Source organism: Procambarus clarkii, chromosome 23 (genome assembly GCF_040958095.1).
Source record: "Procambarus clarkii isolate CNS0578487 chromosome 23, FALCON_Pclarkii_2.0, whole genome shotgun sequence".
NCBI lineage: Eukaryota > Metazoa > Arthropoda > Malacostraca > Decapoda > Cambaridae > Procambarus > Procambarus clarkii.
Genome location: NC_091172.1, coordinates 6,563,346 through 6,585,982, shown reverse-complemented (window position 1 = coordinate 6,585,982; position 22,637 = coordinate 6,563,346). Strand labels below are relative to the sequence as shown.

Sequence of the window (22,637 nt, the reverse complement as noted above, 5' to 3'; positions counted from 1 at the left end):
TGACTAAAATTGTTGAGGGAACTGTAATGCAGTATAATATTATTTGACAAAGAACTAGTTAGTGAATGGAAGAAACAAAGAACATAAAAAATTGAGGTTAAGTAAGGGAATGAACACAGTGAACATACGGTGAACACAGAAAACATGTAAGAAACAGTTGATGAATAGAGTGAACATGCAGGGAATATGAACTTATAGAGAATATGAAGACATGATAAGGAACATAGGGAATACAAAGAATGAACACTGAACATGTGAAGAACAAGCTAAGAACATTGAGAACATGAATATTGACAAAGAACACAAAATATGGAAGTTAGCATGAATATTGAGTATAAAAGTTGTAAAGAGAACATGTGATGAATATGAAAACATAGAAAATATGACTAGAATTTGTAGAGAACATAATGAGACTAAGAGAAAGATTACATAAAAAATGGAGATACTTGTGAAAATATGAACTGAATGGGACTGTGAACATTTGAAGAACATGGAGTGAACACGGATGAGAATACGAAGAACACAGTGAATATAGAGAAAATATGCAAATACAGTACGATTATTGAAGGTTTGGATAAGTTGGGGATGAGAAGGTAAGGGAGGGAAAGGGTAAGAGTTAAGCTGGAGACGGACTTGATCGAAAATATTTATGTCTGATGATCTAAGGCAGAGGGAATGGAGCTTGGTTAATGCCCCGATTAATTTTACTACGTTAGAAATACGGTGATCTTAAATCTCAGGGTGATTTAGTTGGAAAATAAAGAACTTGTACAAATGAACTAGGCTGGGGCACAAGAGTTGAAACTTGATAACTGAACTGGTTTTTATTTACTATGTCTGAAAATGTAGTTGGGTGATTTGGACTGAGAGTAATGATTTTACAAAAGTGAGCTTGGACAGAGGATAAGAGCTAGAGTTTTATAATTGTTTACTTCATATTTACTATGTCTGAAATACAGAGGGTAAAAATTTCAGGGAAATTGATGGTTTATTTACAAAGATATGAAAGAGAACTAAGGCGGGGACGAGAGCTGGAGCTCAGTAACTGACTTGATCTTATTTACTAACTTTGAAGTATGTCTGCTTTTAATTTTAGGGAAATTGATGGGTTATTTACAAAGATACGAAAGAGAATTAAGGCGGGGACGAGAGCTGGAGCTCGATAACTATTTTGATCTTATTTACGGTGTCTGAAATGCAGAGGGTAGAAATTTCAGGGGAATTGATCTGTTACTAACGAAGATACGAGAGAGAGCTAAGGCGGAGGACAAGAGCTGGAGCTTGGTAACTGTTTTGATCTTATTTACGGTGTCTGAAATACAGAGGCTAAAAATCTCAGGGAATTTGGACTGTTACTAATGATTTTGTACAAATGAACTAAGCTGGGGACAAGAGCTAGAGTTTGATAATTGTTTGCATTTACTAAACTATGTCTGAAATACAGAGGGTAGAAATTTCAGGGAAATTGGACTGATACTAACGAAGATACGAGAGAGAGCTAAGGCGGAGGACAAGAGCTGGAGCTTGGTAACTAAATTACTGTATTGAACTACATTTGAAATATGATTATTTTTAAATTTTAGAGGGATTGGAATGATAGTATTCTTTATACGACAGGGGACTAAGGTGGGGAACGTGAGCTAGAACTTGCTTACTAACATGATTTATTTGTGTAAAACTGACTTGCTTAATGAAAAGGAGCAAACATACTGACTTGCTTAATGAAAAGGAGCAAACATACGATGTTGGAAAATAGTTGAACTGAATGAAAGGAGAGAGAGAGAGAGGAGGGACGGTCCAGATATTATGAAGATAAGATAAGATTAAGAGCCGACTGGCTGGCTGGCTGACTGACGTCTAAAGTAAATACAGGTGATGCGACAGATTGCGAGGTAAGGGGGGAGGGAGGGGGGTGTGATGTACGAAACCCTGAAAACAATGACTTACACAGGTGATTTTCTAAATTTATATGAATAACTAAGGCTTACGTAGACGATTTTGTAAGTTGAAAACATGTAAAATATGTCCGTAGAGTTCTCCTGGAAGCCCTAAAGAGCTACATACGTTATTTGAATTTGTCCCATAAGGCCTTAACAAACTTCTATGTCTCGGAAATTATTTTTCTCATAAGAAATCCTTACTTCTAAAATCTGTGACTGACAAAATTTACCTGAAACCCTTGGGGCCCACAGGGGATTTTCTAAATTTACCTGAAACCCTTGGGGCGCAAAGGGGATATTTGACCTGAAAAAAAAAATGGGGACCTGTGGCGCTTACACCCCACAGGGGTCCTCTGGCAAAAAAAAAATGGGGACCTGTGGCGCTTACACCCCACAGGGGTCCTCTGGCAAAAAAAAAAATGGGGACCTGTGGCGCTTACACCCTACTACTTATATATATATATATATATATATATATATATATATATATATATATATATATATATATATATATATATATATATATATATATATATATATATATATATATATATATATATATATATTTACATTTATAGGCAATGCTGTGATCAGAAGCTGAACAGCAAAGCTGTTAGCTTATGCTGCGTGCGCCAGACTTGGTTGCTCACTCAGTTCTGAGGCTCTCACACCCGGGAATCTTGTCTACGATTTAAAAAGAAAAAGAAATCTGTTTACGAGAGTCCTGAGGAAGCTGTTCTTTGGGGCACACGTGAGGAACACACATGCGAACAAGCCTGAATGGTCCCCAGGACTATATGCGAATGAAAACTCACACCCCAGAAGTGACTCGAACCCATACTCCCAGGAGCAACGCAACTGGTAACTTCTGGGGTGTGAGTTTTCATTCGCATATAGTCCTGGGGACCATTCAGGCTTGTTCGCATGTGTGTTCCTCACGTGTGCCCCAAAGAATGAGGTGATTTGGTGAAATGCTATGCCCAAGATTACCATCCGAGTTGCCGTCGGGGAAGTGGCTCAAATAGCCTCGGCTATCACTTCCTTTTGACGGCCGTGCTGGTCAAGTGGATTAAGGCGCCCTGTAGTTACCAGTTGCGTTGCTCCTGGGAGTATGGGTTCGAGTCACTTCTGGGGTGTGAGTTTTCATTCGCATATAGTCCTGGGGACCATTCAGGCTTGTTCGCATGTGTGTTCCTCACGTGTGCCCCAAAGAATGAGGTGATTTGGTGAAATGCTATGCCCAAGATTACCATCCGAGTTGCCGTCGGGGAAGTGGCTCAAATAGCCTCGGCTATCACTTCCTTTTGACGGCCGTGCTGGTCAAGTGGATTAAGGCGCCCTGTAGTTACCAGTTGCGTTGCTCCTGGGAGTATGGGTTCGAGTCACTTCTGGGGTGTGAGTTTTCATTCGCATATAGTCCTGGGGACCATTCAGGCTTGTTCGCATGTGTGTTCCTCACGTGTGCCCCAAAGAATGAGGTGATTTGGTGAAATGCTATGCCCAAGATTACCATCCGAGTTGCCGTCGGGGAAGTGGCTCAAATAGCCTCGGCTATCACTTCCTTTTGACGGCCGTGCTGGTCAAGTGGATTAAGGCGCCCTGTAGTTACCAGTTGCGTTGCTCCTGGGAGTATGGGTTCGAGTCACTTCTGGGGTGTGAGTTTTCATTCGCATATAGTCCTGGGGACCATTCAGGCTTGTTCGCATGTGTGTTCCTCACGTGTGCCCCAAAGAATGAGGTGATTTGGTGAAATGCTATGCCCAAGATTACCATCCGAGTTGCCGTCGGGGAAGTGGCTCAAATAGCCTCGGCTATCACTTCCTTTTGACGGCCGTGCTGGTCAAGTGGATTAAGGCGCCCTGTAGTTACCAGTTGCGTTGCTCCTGGGAGTATGGGTTCGAGTCACTTCTGGGGTGTGAGTTTTCATTCGCATATAGTCCTGGGGACCATTCAGGCTTGTTCGCATATATATATATATATATATATATATATATATATATATATATATATATATATATATATATAACCGGCGGCAGCCAATGCAGCTCGAGCCTTCATCGCCAACATCACAGACGAAAAGGCCCTTATCAAGCTAGATTTCAAAAATGCCTTCAATTTCGTGCGGAGGGATGCTGAACTCCGTGCGGTTCATAGTCATTTCCCTTCCCTCTACCCTTTTGTACATTCATACTACAGTATGGATCTTAAGCTACTTTTTGGCGAACATGAAATTGACTCGCGAGAAGGCGTCCAACAGGGTGACCCCCTTGCTCCTCTCCTTTTCTGCTTAGTCATCAAACAAGTCACAGAGGTCCTGTCCAGCGAGCTTAACATCTGGTTCTTGGATGATGGTACCCTAGCTGGTTCCCAAGACTCCCTCCTGGAGGACATCAGAAAAATCCAGGAGCAAGGTGCAGTTTTAGGCCTCACCCTGAACCCTTCTAAATGTGTAATAATATGTTCCAACCAGGGCATCGTAGAGAGAATAGAGGGTCTTCTGCCAAATATCCATAAAACTAAACCTGAAGACAGCACACTCCTAGGAGCTCCCCTGGGGTTGAAAGCCATCGATGAGGTCCTTGATAAGAAAATCGCCGACCTTAAGAGGATGGATGGGAGGATTGGGGATATTGATGCTCATGATGCACTCTACCTCATCACCAGATGTCTGTCCCTCCCCAGGTTAACCTACTTTCTGAGGTGTTCACCATCTTACAGTAGCCAAAAACTAAGTGAGTATGACCGGTTACTGAAATCAATGCTAGAAAAAGCCCTTAACCTCTCTCTCGATGACCTACAGTGGAAACAAGCCTCTCTTCCCGTAAGACTTGGGGGCCTCGGAGTTCGAACAGCAACGCAAATCGCTGTTCCAGCCTTCCTGTCCTCCTTATCAGCATCCGACGACCTTGTGAAGGAAATTCTACCTGCCCACTTACATCAGCTGGCAGGTGTACATGATCCCAATTTTACACGCTGTGCCACAGAGTGGGCCTCTCGTGCAAGCCAATCACCTCAACCACCATCCCCAAAAGCCCACAAGCAATCCAGCTGGGATGGCCCCATTGTAGACCAAGTTGCTGCAGAGTGCTTGGGTGCTGCAACAACACAACACGACATTGCTCGCCTCACAGCAGTAGCAGCACCACATGCAGGGGATTTCCTGTTAGCAACCCCAATGTCGGCAACTGGCACGCGTCTCACACCACACGCCCTCCGAATTGCTGTGGCCCTCCGCCTTGCTGCCCCAATCCACAACAGATATAGGTGTATTTGCGGCGAGGTGGTGGCTGACAGGTACGGCCACCATGGCCTACTCTGCCAAAGCACAGGGGGATGGCACTCGAGGCACAGTGAAGTTAACGACATCATCAAGAGGAGCCTCACCACAACTGGATGCCCAGCTGAAAGAGAGCCCCGTTACCTAACGCCCCGTAACTCTGATGCTCTTATTGGTCGCCCGGATGGAATCACAGTGAACCCCTGGAAGAATGGCAAGCAGTTGGTATGGGACTACACGTGCGTATCAACCCTGGCTAACACCTACATTAACCTCAGTGTTGCACAACCAGGTGGCGCTGCCACCCACAGGGAAGCAGCCAAATCCCGTAAGTATAGAGAACTGGATCACCACTACAATTTTGTCCCCATTGCTTCTGAGACACTCGGCGCCTGGGGTAAAAGTGCTACCAGTTTTTTGAAGGAACTGGGGTCTAGGCTCATTGAAACAACAAGGGACCCAAGAGCTGCAAGCTTTCTTTTCCAGCGCCTCAGTGTGGCGATACAGAGGGGAAATGCGCACTGCATCCAGGGTTCCTGCCCGCCATCTGAGGAGCTGGAGGAACTCGACAACCTATGATAAGCATCTTTGTAACCCATATGTAACTCCTTTTTTGTAACAAAGTTCAAATAAACTAAATATATATGTGTACATACAAAAGAATGGGGGTGGTAGGAGAAGATAATATTAGTGTTCAGTGAGAACACTAATATCGTCAGTTGTATCCTCTGATTTTTGTCTGTAGGGATAACGTTTCTATTAACAATATCTTTCAGGACCCTTTCCTCCGTTTTATGAGCTGTGGAAAAGAAGTTCCTGTAAAATAGTTTAATAGGGGGTATAGGTGTTGTGTTAGTTGTCTCTTCAGAGGTTGCATGGCTTTTCACTTTCCTTCTTATGTTATCTTCGACGAAACGAAGTCGACGAAGAACTCTGTAGGGTAAGGCAGGTCCTAGTCAATAACGGCTTCTCCAATGGTTTCGTCGAAGACATCATAAGAAGGAAAGTGAAAAGCCATGCAACCTCTGAAGAGACAACTAACACAACACCTATACCCCCTATTAGACTATTTTACAGGAACTTCTTTTCCACAGCTCATAAAACGGAGGAAAGGGTCCTGAAAGATATTGTTAATAGAAACGTTATCCCTACAGACAAAAATCAGAGGATACAACTGACGATTTACTATAAAACCAGAAAAACGGCCAGCCTACTCATGAGAAACTCTCCAGACACAAAACAGAATGCTTTAAAAGAGACTAACGTCGTCTATGCTTTCAAATGCCCACTTGGGGACTGTAAGCTCCAAAAAACCCAGTATATAGGCAAGACAACAACATCTCTTTCTAGGCGTTTAACGATGCATAAGCAACAGGGCTCCATTAAGGAACATATAATCTCTTCCCACAACCAAACCATCGCCAGAGAAATCCTACTAAACAACACAGAAATCATCGATAGATACAGCGATAGCAGGCGGCTTGACGTTTGCGAGGCACTACACATCAAGAAGTCAACACCAGCAATCAACAGCCAATTATTGCACAACTATATTCTACCCACCTCAAGACTCCGCTCCAATATAGAAGCATCAAGAAATATGGACCAATAGGCTTTCTACAAACCCTTCTATTCAATATCCATTGTTTCGTGTTCTGTCTTGTGTTGATGAAATTAATACCCTATTAATACCACATTTTGTTCTGTCTTGTGTTAATGCCACATCACCCCTTCCACCTCACTCAAATGTAGATATAAAATCGGAGATACGTAAGTTCTATTCAGTTGTGTACTTGTGAACTAAAGTCTTTGAAAATGTAATAAGTTTTACGAAACGCGCCCGTGTCGCATCAGACTAGAAATAAAAATGAATTTTGGAGAATTGATTTTTGATTTACCTCCAACAGTGAAGCGTAATAAACGAAAGATTGAGAAAATTCGTGTTAGAATTATTAATCTTACTTTTTCGGTCATATTTAATAATATATATATATATATATATATATATATATATATATATATATATATATATATATATATATATATATATATATATATATATATATATATATATATATATATATATATATATATATATATATATATATATATATATATATATATATATATATATATATATATATATATATATGCAATTGACGATCACAAAACACTGATCATTTTATGCGGAAAATCCACAGAGAAATATGAAATGAGGTGAACGTTTCGGCTTGTTAAAGCCTTTGTCAACCTAACCTACCTATATATATATATATATATATATATATATATATATATATATATATATATATATATATATAATATATATATATATATATATATATATATATATATATATATATATATATATATATAAAAATATATATATATATATATATATATATATATATATATATATATATATATATATATATATATATATATATGTCGTACCTAGTAGCCAGAACGCACTTGTCAGCCTACTATGCAAGGCCAGATTTGCCTACTAAGCCAAGTTTTCCTGAATTAATTTATTTTCTCTATTTTTTTTCTTATGAAATGATAAAGCTACCCATTTCATTATGTATGAGGTCAATTTTTTTTTATTGGAGTTAAAATTAACGTAGATATATGACCAAACCTAACCAACCCTACCTAACCTAACCTAACCTATCTTTAGAGGTTAGGTTAGGTGAGGTAGCCGAAAAAGTTAGATTAGGTTAGGTTAGGTAGGTTAGGTTGTCGAAAAACAATTAATTCTGGAAAACTTGGCTTATTAGGCAAATCGGGCCTTGCATAGTGGACATAAAAATGCGTTCTGGCTACTAGGTACGACATATATATATATATATATATATATATATATATATATATATATATATATATATATATATATATATATATATATATATATATATATATGCACAGACTACCCTATTCCAGTAGCTGAAGTTTATAACTTTTTAGACACTCAACCCACCAGGGGACTCGAACACTGGCCAACAAGGTGGCAGTTGCATGCTGTATCCACTACGCTATACTTCAAAGCCATAAAGAGAGGTAGGAATTCTGGGGTATTTAACCAACCAGAATTCCAATCCTCTCCCAGGCGATGAGATAGTGTGGGACCTCGGATGCTCTTTCATCGGTTCCTGTTATATGGGAAAACTCAGTGCCAAATGCTTAATGCACAGACTACCCTATTCCAGTAGCTGAAGTTTATAACTTTTTAGACACTCAACCCACCAGGGGACTCGAACACTGGCCAACAAGGTGGCAGTTGCATGCTGTATCCACTACGCTATACTTCAAAGCCATAAAGAGAGGTAGGAATTCTGGGGTATTTAACCAACCAGAATTCCAATCCTCTCCCAGGCGATGAGATAGTGTGGGACCTCGGATGCTCTTTCATCGGTTCCTGTTATATGGGAAAACTCAGTGCCAAATGCTTAATGCACAGACTACCCTATTCCAGTAGCTGAAGTTTATAACTTTTTAGACACTCAACCCACCAGGGGACTCGAACACTGGCCAACAAGGTGGCAGTTGCATGCTGTATCCACTACGCTATACTTCAAAGCCATAAAGAGAGGTAGGAATTCTGGGGTATTTAACCAACCAGAATTCCAATCCTCTCCCAGGCGATGAGATAGTGTGGGACCTCGGATGCTCTTTCATCGGTTCCTGTTATATGGGAAAACTCAGTGCCAAATGCTTAATGCACAGACTACCCTATTCCAGTAGCTGAAGTTTATAACTTTTTAGACACTCAACCCACCAGGGGACTCGAACACTGGCCAACAAGGTGGCAGTTGCATGCTGTATCCACTACGCTATACTTCAAAGCCATAAAGAGAGGTAGGAATTCTGGGGTATTTAACCAACCAGAATTCCAATCCTCTCCCAGGCGATGAGATAGTGTGGGACCTCGGATGCTCTTTCATCGGTTCCTGTTATATGGGAAAACTCAGTGCCAAATGCTTAATGCACAGACTACCCTATTCCAGTAGCTGAAGTTTATAACTTTTTAGACACTCAACCCACCAGGGGACTCGAACACTGGCCAACAAGGTGGCAGTTGCATGCTGTATCCACTACGCTATACTTCAAAGCCATAAAGAGAGGTAGGAATTCTGGGGTATTTAACCAACCAGAATTCCAATCCCGAGGTCCCACACTATCTCATCGCCTGGGAGAGGATTGGAATTCTGGTTGGTTAAATACCCCAGAATTCCTACCTCTCTTTATGGCTTTGAAGTATAGCGTAGTGGATACAGCATGCAACTGCCACCTTGTTGGCCAGTGTTCGAGTCCCCTGGTGGGTTGAGTGTCTAAAAAGTTATAAACTTCAGCTACTGGAATAGGGTAGTCTGTGCATTAAGCATTTGGCACTGAGTTTTCCCATATAACAGGAACCGATGAAAGAGCATCCGAGGTCCCACACTATCTCATCGCCTGGGAGAGGATTGGAATTCTGGTTGGTTAAATACCCCAGAATTCCTCCCTCTCTTTATGGCTTTGAAGTATAGCGTAGTGGATACAGCATGCAACTGCCACCTTGTTGGCCAGTGTTCGAGTCCCCTGGTGGGTTGAGTGTCTAAAAAGTTATAAACTTCAGCTACTGGAATAGGGTAGTCTGTGCATTAAGCATTTGGCACTGAGTTTTCCCATATAACAGGAACCGATGAAAGAGCATCCGAGGTCCCACACTATCTCATCGCCTGGGAGAGGATTGGAATTCTGGTTAGTTAAATACCCCAGAATTCCTACCTCTCTTTATGGCTTTGAAGTATAGCGTAGTGGATACAGCATGCAACTGCCACCTTGTTGGCCAGTGTTCGAGTCCCCTGGTGGGTTGAGTGTCTAAAAAGTTATAAACTTCAGCTACTGGAATAGGGTAGTCTGTGCATTAAGCATGTGGCACTGAGTTTTCCCATATAACAGGAACCGATGAAAGAGCATCCGAGGTCCCACACTATCTCATCGCCTGGGAGAGGATTGGAATTCTGGTTGGTTAAATACCCCAGAATTCCTACCTCTCTTTATGGCTTTGAAGTATAGCGTAGTGGATACAGCATGCAACTGCCACCTTGTTGGCCAGTGTTCGAGTCCCCTGGTGGGTTGAGTGTCTAAAAAGTTATAAACTTCAGCTACTGGAATAGGGTAGTCTGTGCATTAAGCATTTGGCACTGAGTTTTCCCATATAACAGGAACCGATGAAAGAGCATCCGAGGTCCCACACTATCTCATCGCCTGGGAGAGGATTGGAATTCTGGTTGGTTAAATACCCCAGAATTCCTACCTCTCTTTATGGCTTTGAAGTATAGCGTAGTGGATACAGCATGCAACTGCCACCTTGTTGGCCAGTGTTCGAGTCCCCTGGTGGGTTGAGTGTCTAAAAAGTTATAAACTTCAGCTACTGGAATAGGGTAGTCTGTGCATTAAGCATTTGGCACTGAGTTTTCCCATATAACAGGAACCGATGAAAGAGCATCCGAGGTCCCACACTATCTCATCGCCTGGGAGAGGATTGGAATTCTGGTTGGTTAAATACCCCAGAATTCCTACCTCTCTTTATGGCTTTGAAGTATAGCGTAGTGGATACAGCATGCAACTGCCACCTTGTTGGCCAGTGTTCGAGTCCCCTGGTGGGTTGAGTGTCTAAAAAGTTATAAACTTCAGCTACTGGAATAGGGTAGTCTGTGCATTAAGCATTTGGCACTGAGTTTTCCCATATAACAGGAACCGATGAAAGAGCATCCGAGGTCCCACACTATCTCATCGCCTGGGAGAGGATTGGAATTCTGGTTGGTTAAATACCCCAGAATTCCTACCTCTCTTTATGGCTTTGAAGTATAGCGTAGTGGATACAGCATGCAACTGCCACCTTGTTGGCCAGTGTTCGAGTCCCCTGGTGGGTTGAGTGTCTAAAAAGTTATAAACTTCAGCTACTGGAATAGGGTAGTCTGTGCATTAAGCATTTGGCACTGAGTTTTCCCATATAACAGGAACCGATGAAAGAGCATCCGAGGTCCCACACTATCTCATCGCCTGGGAGAGGATTGGAATTCTGGTTGGTTAAATACCCCAGAATTCCTACCTCTCTTTATGGCTTTGAAGTATAGCGTAGTGGATACAGCATGCAACTGCCACCTTGTTGGCCAGTGTTCGAGTCCCCTGGTGGGTTGAGTGTCTAAAAAGTTATAAACTTCAGCTACTGGAATAGGGTAGTCTGTGCATTAAGCATTTGGCACTGAGTTTTCCCATATAACAGGAACCGATGAAAGAGCATCCGAGGTCCCACACTATCTCATCGCCTGGGAGAGGATTGGAATTCTGGTTGGTTAAATACCCCAGAATTCCTACCTCTCTTTATGGCTTTGAAGTATAGCGTAGTGGATACAGCATGCAACTGCCACCTTGTTGGCCAGTGTTCGAGTCCCCTGGTGGGTTGAGTGTCTAAAAAGTTATATATATATATATATATATATATATATATATATATATATATATATATATATATATATATATATATATATATATATATATATATATATATATATATATATATATATATGTCGTACCTAGTAGCCAGAACAGACTACTATGCAAGGCCCGATTTGCCTAATAAGCCAAGTTTTCATGAATTAATTATTTTTAGACTACCTAACCTACCTAACCTAACCTAACCTAACTTTTTTGGCTACCTAACCTAACATAACCTATAAAGATAGGTTAGGTTAGGTTAGGTAGGGTTGGTTAGGTTCGGTCATATATCTACGTAATTTTAACTCCAATAAAAAAAATTGACCTCATGCATAATGAAATGGGTAGCTTTATCATTTCATAAGAAATAAATTAGAGAAAATATATTAATTCATAAAAACTTGGCTTATTAGGCAAATCGGGCCTTGCATAGTAGGCTGAGAAGTGCGTTTTAGCTACTAGGTACCACATATATATATATACATTCTGTTGTAACTTCCAGATCTTATGTAAATATATCAATTCATATATAATTCTGTTGTCAACCATCCCCGCTGTTAGAATAATTTCCCTTTACTGTAGAAAGATGAGCAGTGAAGTTAATAGCTTAAGTATTGTCTCTATGATATAATGATTTACAAAAACAACTTACTTTTAACACAACAGACGCAGCTTGGACTGTTGCAGATATTGTAGAGTGTGTCCTCATCTGAGTTGCATGTGTCACTGCAATGGCCTCCCTGAGTTGTACACGCGCTGGTGGGAATTTTGCAGTCTGTGGACAATAGTGTCTTATTAAAAAAGTGTTGGAGGCAGTTATATAAGAAGAGAGAGAGAGAGAGAGAGAGAGAGAGAGAGAGAGAGAGAGAGAGAGAGAGAGAGAGAGAGAGAGAGAGAGAGAGAGAGAGAGAGAGAGAGAGAGAGAGAGAGAGAGAGAGAGAGAGAGAGAGAGAGAGAGAGAGAGAGAGTGGGGGGGGGGGGACCCATATAGATAGAGATAGTCATTATGCTGACAAAAAGATGCTGAATGTTAGAGATTGTTTCTCTTGTTTCACTAACGTGGTCACTCATTTACAATGGTAACTAGCACACATACATTTTCTTGTCCTGCATGGACGTAGTTAGAGGTCTGGTACACATTTAGTTCAGTGATTTCATTTGGGCACTGAGTGCCCAAATGAGCCACAGTGATATTAGAAAGAACTTGTTTAGTGTCAGAGTGGTTGACAAATAAAATGCATTAGGAAGTGATGTGGTGGAGGCTGACTCCATACGCAATTTTAAATGTAGATATGATAGAGCCCAGTAGGCTCAGGAATCTGTGCACCAGTTGATTGACGGTTGAGAGGCGGGACCAAAGAGCCAAAGCTCAACCCCCGCAAGCACAATTAGGTGAGTACACACACATACACAGGGGATCTGAACCCGCCAAGGGTCTGGTAGCTAGGTGGACAGCGCCCACCCCACTCGTAATCCTGCGGCCCAGGTTTGATTCCCGGGCCAGGTAGAAACAAATGGGCAAAGTTTGTATCACCCCTGATGCCCCTGTTACCTAGCAGTAAATAAGTACCTGGGAAATAGACACCTGTTACGGAGCTCTTCCTGGGTGTGTGTGTGAAAAAAAATAATAGTCAGTAACATTTGACTGACAGTTGAGAGGCGGACCGAAAGAGCAGAGCTCAACCCCCGCATGCACAATTAGGTGAACACACCAGAGGCCGTTGGCTGAGCAGTCAGCTCGCTGGATGTGTGATCCTGTGGTCCCACGTTCGATACCGGGCTCCTGCGAGAAACAATAGGCAGAGTTTTTTCAGCCTGATGCCCCTGTTACCTAGCAGTAAATAGGTACCTGGGAGTTAGTCAGCTGTCTCGGGCTGCTTCCTGGGGTGTGTGTATGTGGGTGTGGGTGTGGAGAAAAAAATAGTAGTCAGTAACAGTTTATTGACGGTTGAGAGGCGGGGCCGAAAGAGCAGAGCTCAACCCCCACAAGCACAACTAGGTGAATACAGCTAGGTGAATACACACTCACACACACACCTCTCAGGGGAATTGACACCGTGGACAAAGACAAACTATTTAGCACGGGTGGAACACGAACAAGGGTACACAGGTGGAAACTTAGTATCCAGATGAGCCACAGAGACATTAGAAAGAACTTTTTCAGTGTCAGAGTAATTAACAGATGGAATGCATTAGGCAGTGATGTGGTGGAGGCTGACTCCATACACAGTTTCATATGTAGATATGATAGAGCCCAGTAGGCTCAGGAATCTGTACACCAGTTGATTGACAGTTGAGAGGCGGGACCAAAGAGCCGGAGCTCAACCCTCGTAAGCACAAATAGGTGAGTACAAATAGGTGAGTACACACACACACACACACACACACACACACACACACACACACACACACACACACACACACACACACACACACACACACACACACACACACACACACACACACACACAAACTGTATCACAAACTGTATCACACACACACAACTGTATCACACACACACCAGAGATAAGAGAGGGAATAGCTAACCAGGAACCACTGGAAGAGTTTGAGATTACCAGCGGGGAAGTAAGGAAGTGTTTACTAGAATTGGATGTGACAAAGGCTATAGGTCCAGATGGAATCTCCCCTTGGATACTAAAGGAAGGAGCAGAAGAACTGTGCCTCCCGCTCTCCATGGTGTATAACAAATCACTGGCAACAGGGGAACTGCCAGAAATTTGGAAAGTAGCTAACGTAGTCCCGATATACAAGAAAGGGGATAGACAGGAGGCACTGAATTACAGACCAGTGTCCCTAACCTGCATACCATGCAAGTTGATGGAGAAGATTGTGCGAAGAAAGCTAGTGGAACATCTGGAGCGAAAGAACTTTGTAACACAGCATCAACATGGATTCAGGGATGGCAGGTCCAGCCTCACAGGGTTACTTGAATTCTACGACCAGGCAACAAAAATAAGGCAAGAAAGAGAAGGGTGGGCAGACTGCATATTTTTGGATTGTCAGAAAGCCTTTGACACAGTGCCACACAAGAGGCTAGTGAAAAAACTGGAGATGCAGGCTGGAGTGAAAGGGAAGGTACTCCGTTGGATACAGGAGTACCTAAGTAACAGGAGACAACGAGTCAGTGTGAGGGGTGAGGTCTCAGATTGGCGAGACGTTACGAGTGGAGTACCGCAGGGGTCAGTCCTTGGACCTATACTGTTTCTGATATATGTAAATGATCTTCCAGAGGGTATAGAATCGTTTCTCTCAATGTTTGCCGATGATGCAAAAATTATGAGGAGGATTGAAACTGAGGACGATAGTAGGAGGCTACAAGATGACCTAGACAGACTGAGTGAATGGTCCAACAAATGGCTGTTGAAGTTCAACCCGAGTAAATGCAAAGTAATGAAACTAGGTGGTGGAAATAGGAGGCCAAACACAGGATACAGAATAGGAGATGAAGTACTTAATGAAACGAACAGAGAGAAAGATCTAGGAGTTGATATCACACCAAACCTGTCTCCTGAAGCCCACATAAAAAGAATAACGTCTGCGGCATATGCGAGGCTGGCTAACATCAGAACAGCGTTCAGGAACCTGTGTAAGGAATCATTCAGAATCTTGTACACCACATATGTAAGACCAATCCTGGAGTATGCGGCCCCAGCATGGAGCCCGTACCTTGTCAAGCACAAGACGAAGCTGGAAAAAGTCCAAAGGTATGCTACTAGACTAGTCCCAGAACTAAGAAGCATGAGTTACGAGGAAAGGCTGCGGGAAATGCACCTTACGACACTGGAAGACAGAAGAATAAGGGGAGACATGATCACAACCTACAAAATCCTCAGAGGAATCGACCGGGTAAACAAGGATAAACTATTCAACACTGGTGGGACGCGAACAAGGGGACACAGGTGGAAACTGAGTACTCACATGAGCCACAGAGACGTTAGAAGGAACTTTTTTAGTGTCAGAGTAGTTAACGGATAGAATGCATTAGGCAGTAATGTGGTGGAGGCTGACTCCATACACAGTTTTAAATGTAGATATGATAGAGCCCAGTAGGCTCAGGAATCTGTACACCAGTTGATTGACAGTTGAGAGGCGGGACCAAAGAGCCAAAGCTCAACCCCCGCAAGCACAAATAGGTGAGTACAAATAGGTGAGTCAAAAAAAAAAAAAAAAAAAAAAAAAAAAAAAAAAACTAGTAACACATCTGGAGAGAAGAGACTTCATGACAACCCATCAACATGGGTTCAGGGAGGGTAAATCTTGCCTTACAGGCTTGATAGAATTCTACAATAAGGTGACAAAGATTAAGCAAGAAAGAGAAGGATGGGCGGACTGCATTTTTTTGGACTGTCGGAAAGCCTTTGACACAGTACCCCATAAAAGGTTGATGCATAAGCTGGAGAAACAGGCAGGAGTAACTGGTAGGGCGCTCCAGTGGATAAGGGAGTACCTAAGTAATAGGAAGCACAGAGTTACAGTGAGGGGTGAGACCTCAGAATGGCGTGAAGTCACCAGTGGAGTCCCACAGGGCTCTGTGCTTGAACCTATCCTGTTTCTGATATACGTAAAGGATCTCCCAGAGGGTATAGACTCATTCCTCTCAATGTTTGCTGACGACGCCAAAATTATGAGAAGGATTAAGACAGAGGAGGACAGCTTGAGGCTTCAAGAAGACCTGGACAAGCTGCAGGAATGGTCGAACAAATGGCTGTTAGAGTTTAACCCAAGCAAATGTAATGTAATGAAGATAGGGGTAGGAAGCAGGAGACCAGATACAAGGTATCATTTGGGAGATGAGATACTTCAAGAGTCAGAGAGAGAGAAAGACCTAGGGGTTGATATCACTCCAGACCTGTCCCCTGAAGCTCATATCAAGAGGATAATATCAGCAGCATATGCCAGGTTAGCTAACATAAGAACGGCCTTTAGAAACTTGCGTAAGGAATCTTTCAGAACATTATATACCACATATGTCAGACCAATCCTGGAGTATGCGGCTCCAATATGGAGTCCATATCTAGTCAAACATAAGACTAAACTGGAAAAGGTTCAAAGGTTTGCCACCAAACTAGTACCCGAGCTGAGAGGTATGAGCTACGAGGAGAGACTACGGGAATTAAACCTCACTTCGTTGGAAGACAGAAGAGTTAGGGGGGACATGATCACCACATTCAAGATTCTCAAGAGAATCGACAGGGTTGATAAAGACAGGTTATTTAACACAAGGGGAACACGCACTAGAGGACACAGGTGGAAACTGAGTGCCCAAATGAGCCACAGAGATATTAGAAAGAACTTTTTTAGTGTCAGAGTGGTTGACAAATGGAATGCATTAGGAAGTAATGTGGTGGAGGTTGACTCCATACACAGCTTCAAGTGTAGATATGATAGAGCCCAATAGGCTCAGGAACCTGTACACCAGTTGATTGTTAGTTGTCTCTTCACCAGTTGGTGAAAAGACAACTAACAACTCTCCCTCTGAAAAGACAACTAACACAACACCTATACCCCTATTAGACTATTTTACAGGAACTTCTTTTCCACAGCTCATAAAACGGAGGAAAGGGTCCTGAAAGATATAGTTAATAGACACGTTATCCCTACAGACAAAAATCAGAGGATACAACTGACGATTTACTATAAAACCAAGAAAACGGCAAGCCTACTCATGAGAAACTCTCCAGACACAAAGCAGAATGCTTTAAAAGAGACCAACGTCGTCTATGCCTTCAAATGCCCTCTTGGGGACTGTGAGCCTCAAAAAACTCAGTATATAGGCAAGACAACAGCATCTCTTTCCAGGCGTTTAACGATGCATAAGCAACAGAAAGAACTCTGTAGGGTAAGGCAGGTCCTAGTCAATAACGGCTTCTCCAATGGTTTCGTCGAAGACATCATAAGAAGGAAAGTGAAAAGCCATGCAACCTCTGAAGAGACAACTAACACAACACCTATACCCCCTATTAGACTATTTTACAGGAACTTCTTTTCCACAGCTCATAAAACGGAGGAAAGGGTCCTGAAAGATATTGTTAATAGAAACGTTATCCCTACAGACAAAAATCAGAGGATACAACTGACGATTTACTATAAAACCAGAAAAACGGCCAGCCTACTCATGAGAAACTCTCCAGACACAAAACAGAACGCTTTAAAAGAGACTAACGTCGTCTATGCCTTCAAATGCCCTCTTGGGGACTGTAAGCTCCAAAAAACCCAGTATATAGGCAAGACAACAACATCTCTTTCTAGGCGTTTAACGATGCATAAGCAGCAGGGCTCCATTAAGGAACATTTAATCTCTTCCCACAACCAAACCATCGCCAGAGAAATCCTACTAAACAACACAGAAATCATCGATAGATACAGCGATAGCAGGCGGCTTGACGTTTGCGAGGCACTACACATCAAGAAGTCAACACCAGCAATCAACAGCCAATTATTGCACAACTATATTCTACCCACCTCAAGACTCCGCTCCAATATAGAAGCATCAAGAAATATGGACCAATAGGCTTTCTACAAACACTTCTATTCAATATCCATTGTTTCGTGTTCTGTCTTGTGTTGATGAAATTAATACCCTATTAATACTCTTGTTCTGTCTTGTGTTGATGAAATTAATACCCTATTAATACTCTTGTTCTGTCTTGTGTTGATGAAATTAATACCCTATTAATACCACATTTTGTTCTGTCTTGTGTTAATGCCACATCACCCCTTCCACCTCACTCAAATGTAGATATAAAATCGGAGATGCGTAAGTTCTATTCAGTTGTGTATTTGTGAACTAAAGTCTTTGAAAATGTAATAAGTTTTACGAAACGCGCTCGTGTCGCGTCAGACTAGAAATAAAAATGAATTTTGGAGAATTGATTTTTGATTTACCTCCAACAGTGAAGCGAAATGTACGAAAGATTGAGAAAATTCGTGTTAGAATTATTAATCTTACTTTTTCGGTCATATTTAATAATATATATATATATATATTGTGATGATAATCTCTTTCAAGAGAGATTGAGCCTGCTCTTCCCTACTTTAAGTTACGCCAAAGACACAAGTATAAGATGCTACATTCATTTGACTTTGTTGCTGAGTTGAGACCTCAGCAGCAGTTCTCGTCACCAGTTGACACTCGCACCCCTACACGTCGGTTAGAGATGATGATATTTACTTAGGTAGGGAATTAGCTTTCTTTTTACAGAGCACAAAGTTCGCTAATTCTGTAAGTATCATATTCATTTAGTGGGAAACCCTTGCTTATGTCCTATAGAGACTCGGCAAGGTATGCCTACATTCTTGGACTACCTAATTCACTTTTGGAGCAATTAAATGTTTCATTTGTTTTAGAAACTCAGTTTCACTAATTTAGTACGATTTTCTTGCCCTTATTCTCTTGCAGTGAGTACCGGGTACAAGATTTCCTGCGATTTTGACTAATCATTTACCATCATATAATTAACTTTAATTGTTAAAGATTAACATTCCACAGGATAGTTACCAGTTGCCACGTTATCCTGTTTCTGACATTTACCATATCACAACTATATTCGTGTACATTTATTTGCTATCTTTCACAATGTTTCGTCTCCAAGCTTTCCGTAACGATCCAGCAGGTGAAATAGGGACCTTATGTCGTGCCAAGATTACTGAATTACAAACTCTTGCACACGAGTATCAACTAGATGTTCCCCATGGAGCCAACAAAAATGAATTACATAACCTAATTATGGATCACCTCTTAGATGAAGGGACAATTGACTCTGAAACTCACGAAACTTATTCTATTGCAGATAAAACTGATTTGGCGACTATGAAACTCAAACTCGAGCTCGCAAAGCTCTAGAGAGAGCAACAGCAAGCAGCTTTACAAATGAGGAAAGAAGAAGCCGCCTTGAGGAAAGAAGAGCAAGAACGAGAAGCCGCCTTGAGGAAAGAAGTGCAAGAACGAGAAGCAGCCTTGAGGAAAGAAGAGCAAGAAAGAGAGGCGGCCCTGGCAAAAGAAGCTGTACAACTGAGGAAGGAGGAAGCTGCAATGAGGAAAGAAGAACAAGAACGTGACGCAATACTCCGTGAGCGTGAGAGAGTACAGCTTGAAGCAAAACATCGTCACCTGGAGATACAACGTGAGCATGACAAACAGCAAGCTGCTTTGGCTATAGAATGTCGTCAACAAGAACTCGCGTTGGAAACTCCGCACCTCACTCAACGCCAGCAAGCTACCGCCAGTCTTCCAGTAAGTTTCAATATCTCCCATGCAAGTAAGTTAATGCCACCGTTCGTTGGGACAGAGATCGACGTCTTTTTTACCACCTTTGAGACCCTAGCTAATCAACTTAGCTGGCCTGTTGACCAATGGTCTACCCTTCTCAGAGTGCATCTTACAGGTAGAGCTGCAGTTACTCTCAGTACCTTAGCGTCTGAGAATGACTACCAGACCCTGAAGCAAGCAGTGTTGGACGCCTACCTTCTCTCCACCGAAAGCTACAGACGAAAATTCCGTGACCATCTTAAGGCAAGTACCACTACCTTGCTAGAATTTGCCAATACAAAGAAAAGATATTTTATGAAATGGCTGGAAGCAGCACATGTCTCTACATTTGCAGAACTCGTCAACCTCATGCTAGTTGAGGAATTCTTGAGACGTGTTCCCCCTTCCGTCCGTTTATATCTAGCAGATAAAGAAGAAACCGACTACATCAAATGTGCGAAGTCGGCTGACACCTACAGCCTCATCCACCGGCTGACACCAGAACCACCTTCCAGTAAGAAGTCTTGGTACAGTTACGATAAAGTGAGTACAGATCAAGCGAACTCACAATTGTATTGTAAGTATTGCAAACTCTATGGACATACCATAGATAGATGTGTGAAGGCTGAATACAAGAGCAATGAATCTACCAAACCCAAACAGACTCCTCCTAAGTCCGGTAAGCCTGTGATGAATGTTGGTGTTAATGTTAATGATCTTTCTCTCTTCAGTAAACACCTGTATCCTGGAACTGTCTCTACCAACGGTGCAGATTCGGAGGGAAGTTTTAAATTGAAGATCTTAAGGGAGACAGCGGCTCTTCAGTCCATTATCATAAAGTCGGCTGTGCCTAACGTCGCCTACACCGGGGAAACCGTCCTTATCACTGACCTCACTGCTACCACTCCATATCCACTCGCCAGAGTCCACCTGAATTGTCCCCTCGTGACCGGTGAAGTCCAAGTCGCCAACAGGGAAAAGCCTTTTCCCATGCCTGGAGTGCACCTTCTCCTTGGCAACGACTTGGCAGAAGATCTGCAACCGCCCAACCTGATCATCACGGACAAACCCCAGGTGTGTACTTCTGTAATGGATAATCCCATTTTTGAATATGTTCCAGCAGAGGTTCATGAGAGTGATAAAGTTTCTCCTCCGGTTTTGGTGACCACCCGTGCACAAGCTGCACGACCGCAACCAGCTGACTCTACTGCTACCGCTGTCCCTCAAGACCCTCAGAATCTACCTCCCAATCTTACCAAGTTGGAGTTCCGTAAGTTACAGAGGGAAGATCAAGCATTAACACCATTATTCTTCCAGGCTGAGACTCAACCTGACAGTATCCCTGGGTTCTTCCTAGAGAATGAGTTGCTCTACCGCAGACACAGACCCAGCAAGCTGAAGGAGGATGACGATTGGGCCAATGTCGAACAACTAGTGATTCCCACCAGCCTGCGGCCCGATATTCTACACCTGGCCCACGGAGCTCTTTCTCTCTATGGCTTCAACAAAACCTACCACGGAATCAGACAAGACTACTACTGGCCAGGTATGGTAAAAGACGTAAAGAAATACGTCCAAGAGTGTCATATATGTCAGATGGCAGGTAAACCTAACATCTCTATTCCCCAGGCTCCTCTGAAACCCATCCAGGTGCCTGCGGAACCTTTCCACAGACTCATCATAGACTGTGTTGGTCCTTTACCCCGGACCAGTTCTGGCAACGCATATATAATAACTATCATGTGTTCTACCACCAGGTTTCCCATAGCAGTTCCAGTAAAGAACATTACGGCTGCTACAGTGGTGAAACACCTATTGAAGATCTTCACCCAGTATGGATTTCCAAGAGAAGTTCAAAGCGACTGTGGCACCAACTTCACCAGTGATCTCTTCAAGACTCTGGAGGAGTTCAACATCACACAGGTACTGTCCAGCCCCTATCATCCTGCTTCACAGGGTTCTCTTGAACGTAGTCACCAGACTATTAAAGCACTCCTAAAGAAATTCTGCAATGAGACTTTGAAGGACTGGGATAGACAACTTGATCTCCTTATGTGCATTTTTCGAATTCTCCCCAATGAGTCACTAGGAGTATCTCCTTATGAGATGCTCTACGGACGTAAGTGCCGTACTCCTCTCAAAGCTTTCAAGGACTCTCTACGTAATGCCACCTTCAGTGACCATCAGAATGTGCCTCAGTTTCTTCAAAACTTAAAACACATTCTAGAGAGAGTACGTAAATTTGCTAATGACAACCTATTGAAAGCCCAGGAGAGGATGAAGACTCATTTTGACCAGAGTAGCAAATTAAGGAAATTTAAACCAGGAGACTTCGTATTGGCATACCTTCCTATTCCAGGTTCTCCATTGAAAAACAAGATTCAGGACCCTACCGTATCAAGGAGTGCAGGAACAAGAACAACTACGTTCTCGAGACTCCAGATAGGCGGCGGACGACCCAGTTGTGCCACGTCAACCTCCTGAAGCAGTATCAAGGTATTCCCTCTACTGTACTGATATCTGTCTCTACCTCTAAAGGTCCATACCTCCACAGTGAAACCTTCCCTGCTTCTCCCGAAAGCATTAACACTGAATTAGTGCTTTCCAAATCGGAAATCCTACATGATCTTCATCCCAATTTACAGGACTATAATAGTGCTCCTTT

The 22,637-nt window shown here is 42.5% G+C and overlaps 1 protein-coding gene across 1 annotated transcript in view; it reads right to left on the bottom strand.

Moving 5' to 3' along the window:
* The window catches only part of LOC138367666 (keratin-associated protein 4-3-like), an 89,862-nt gene that overhangs the window by 51,603 nt on the left and 15,622 nt on the right, over positions 1-22,637 (bottom strand). The window contains exon 3 of the mRNA XM_069329620.1: positions 12,356-12,478. Coding sequence (XP_069185721.1) covers positions 12,356-12,478 — 123 coding nt within the window. The remainder of the gene's footprint in view (positions 1-12,355; positions 12,479-22,637) is intronic.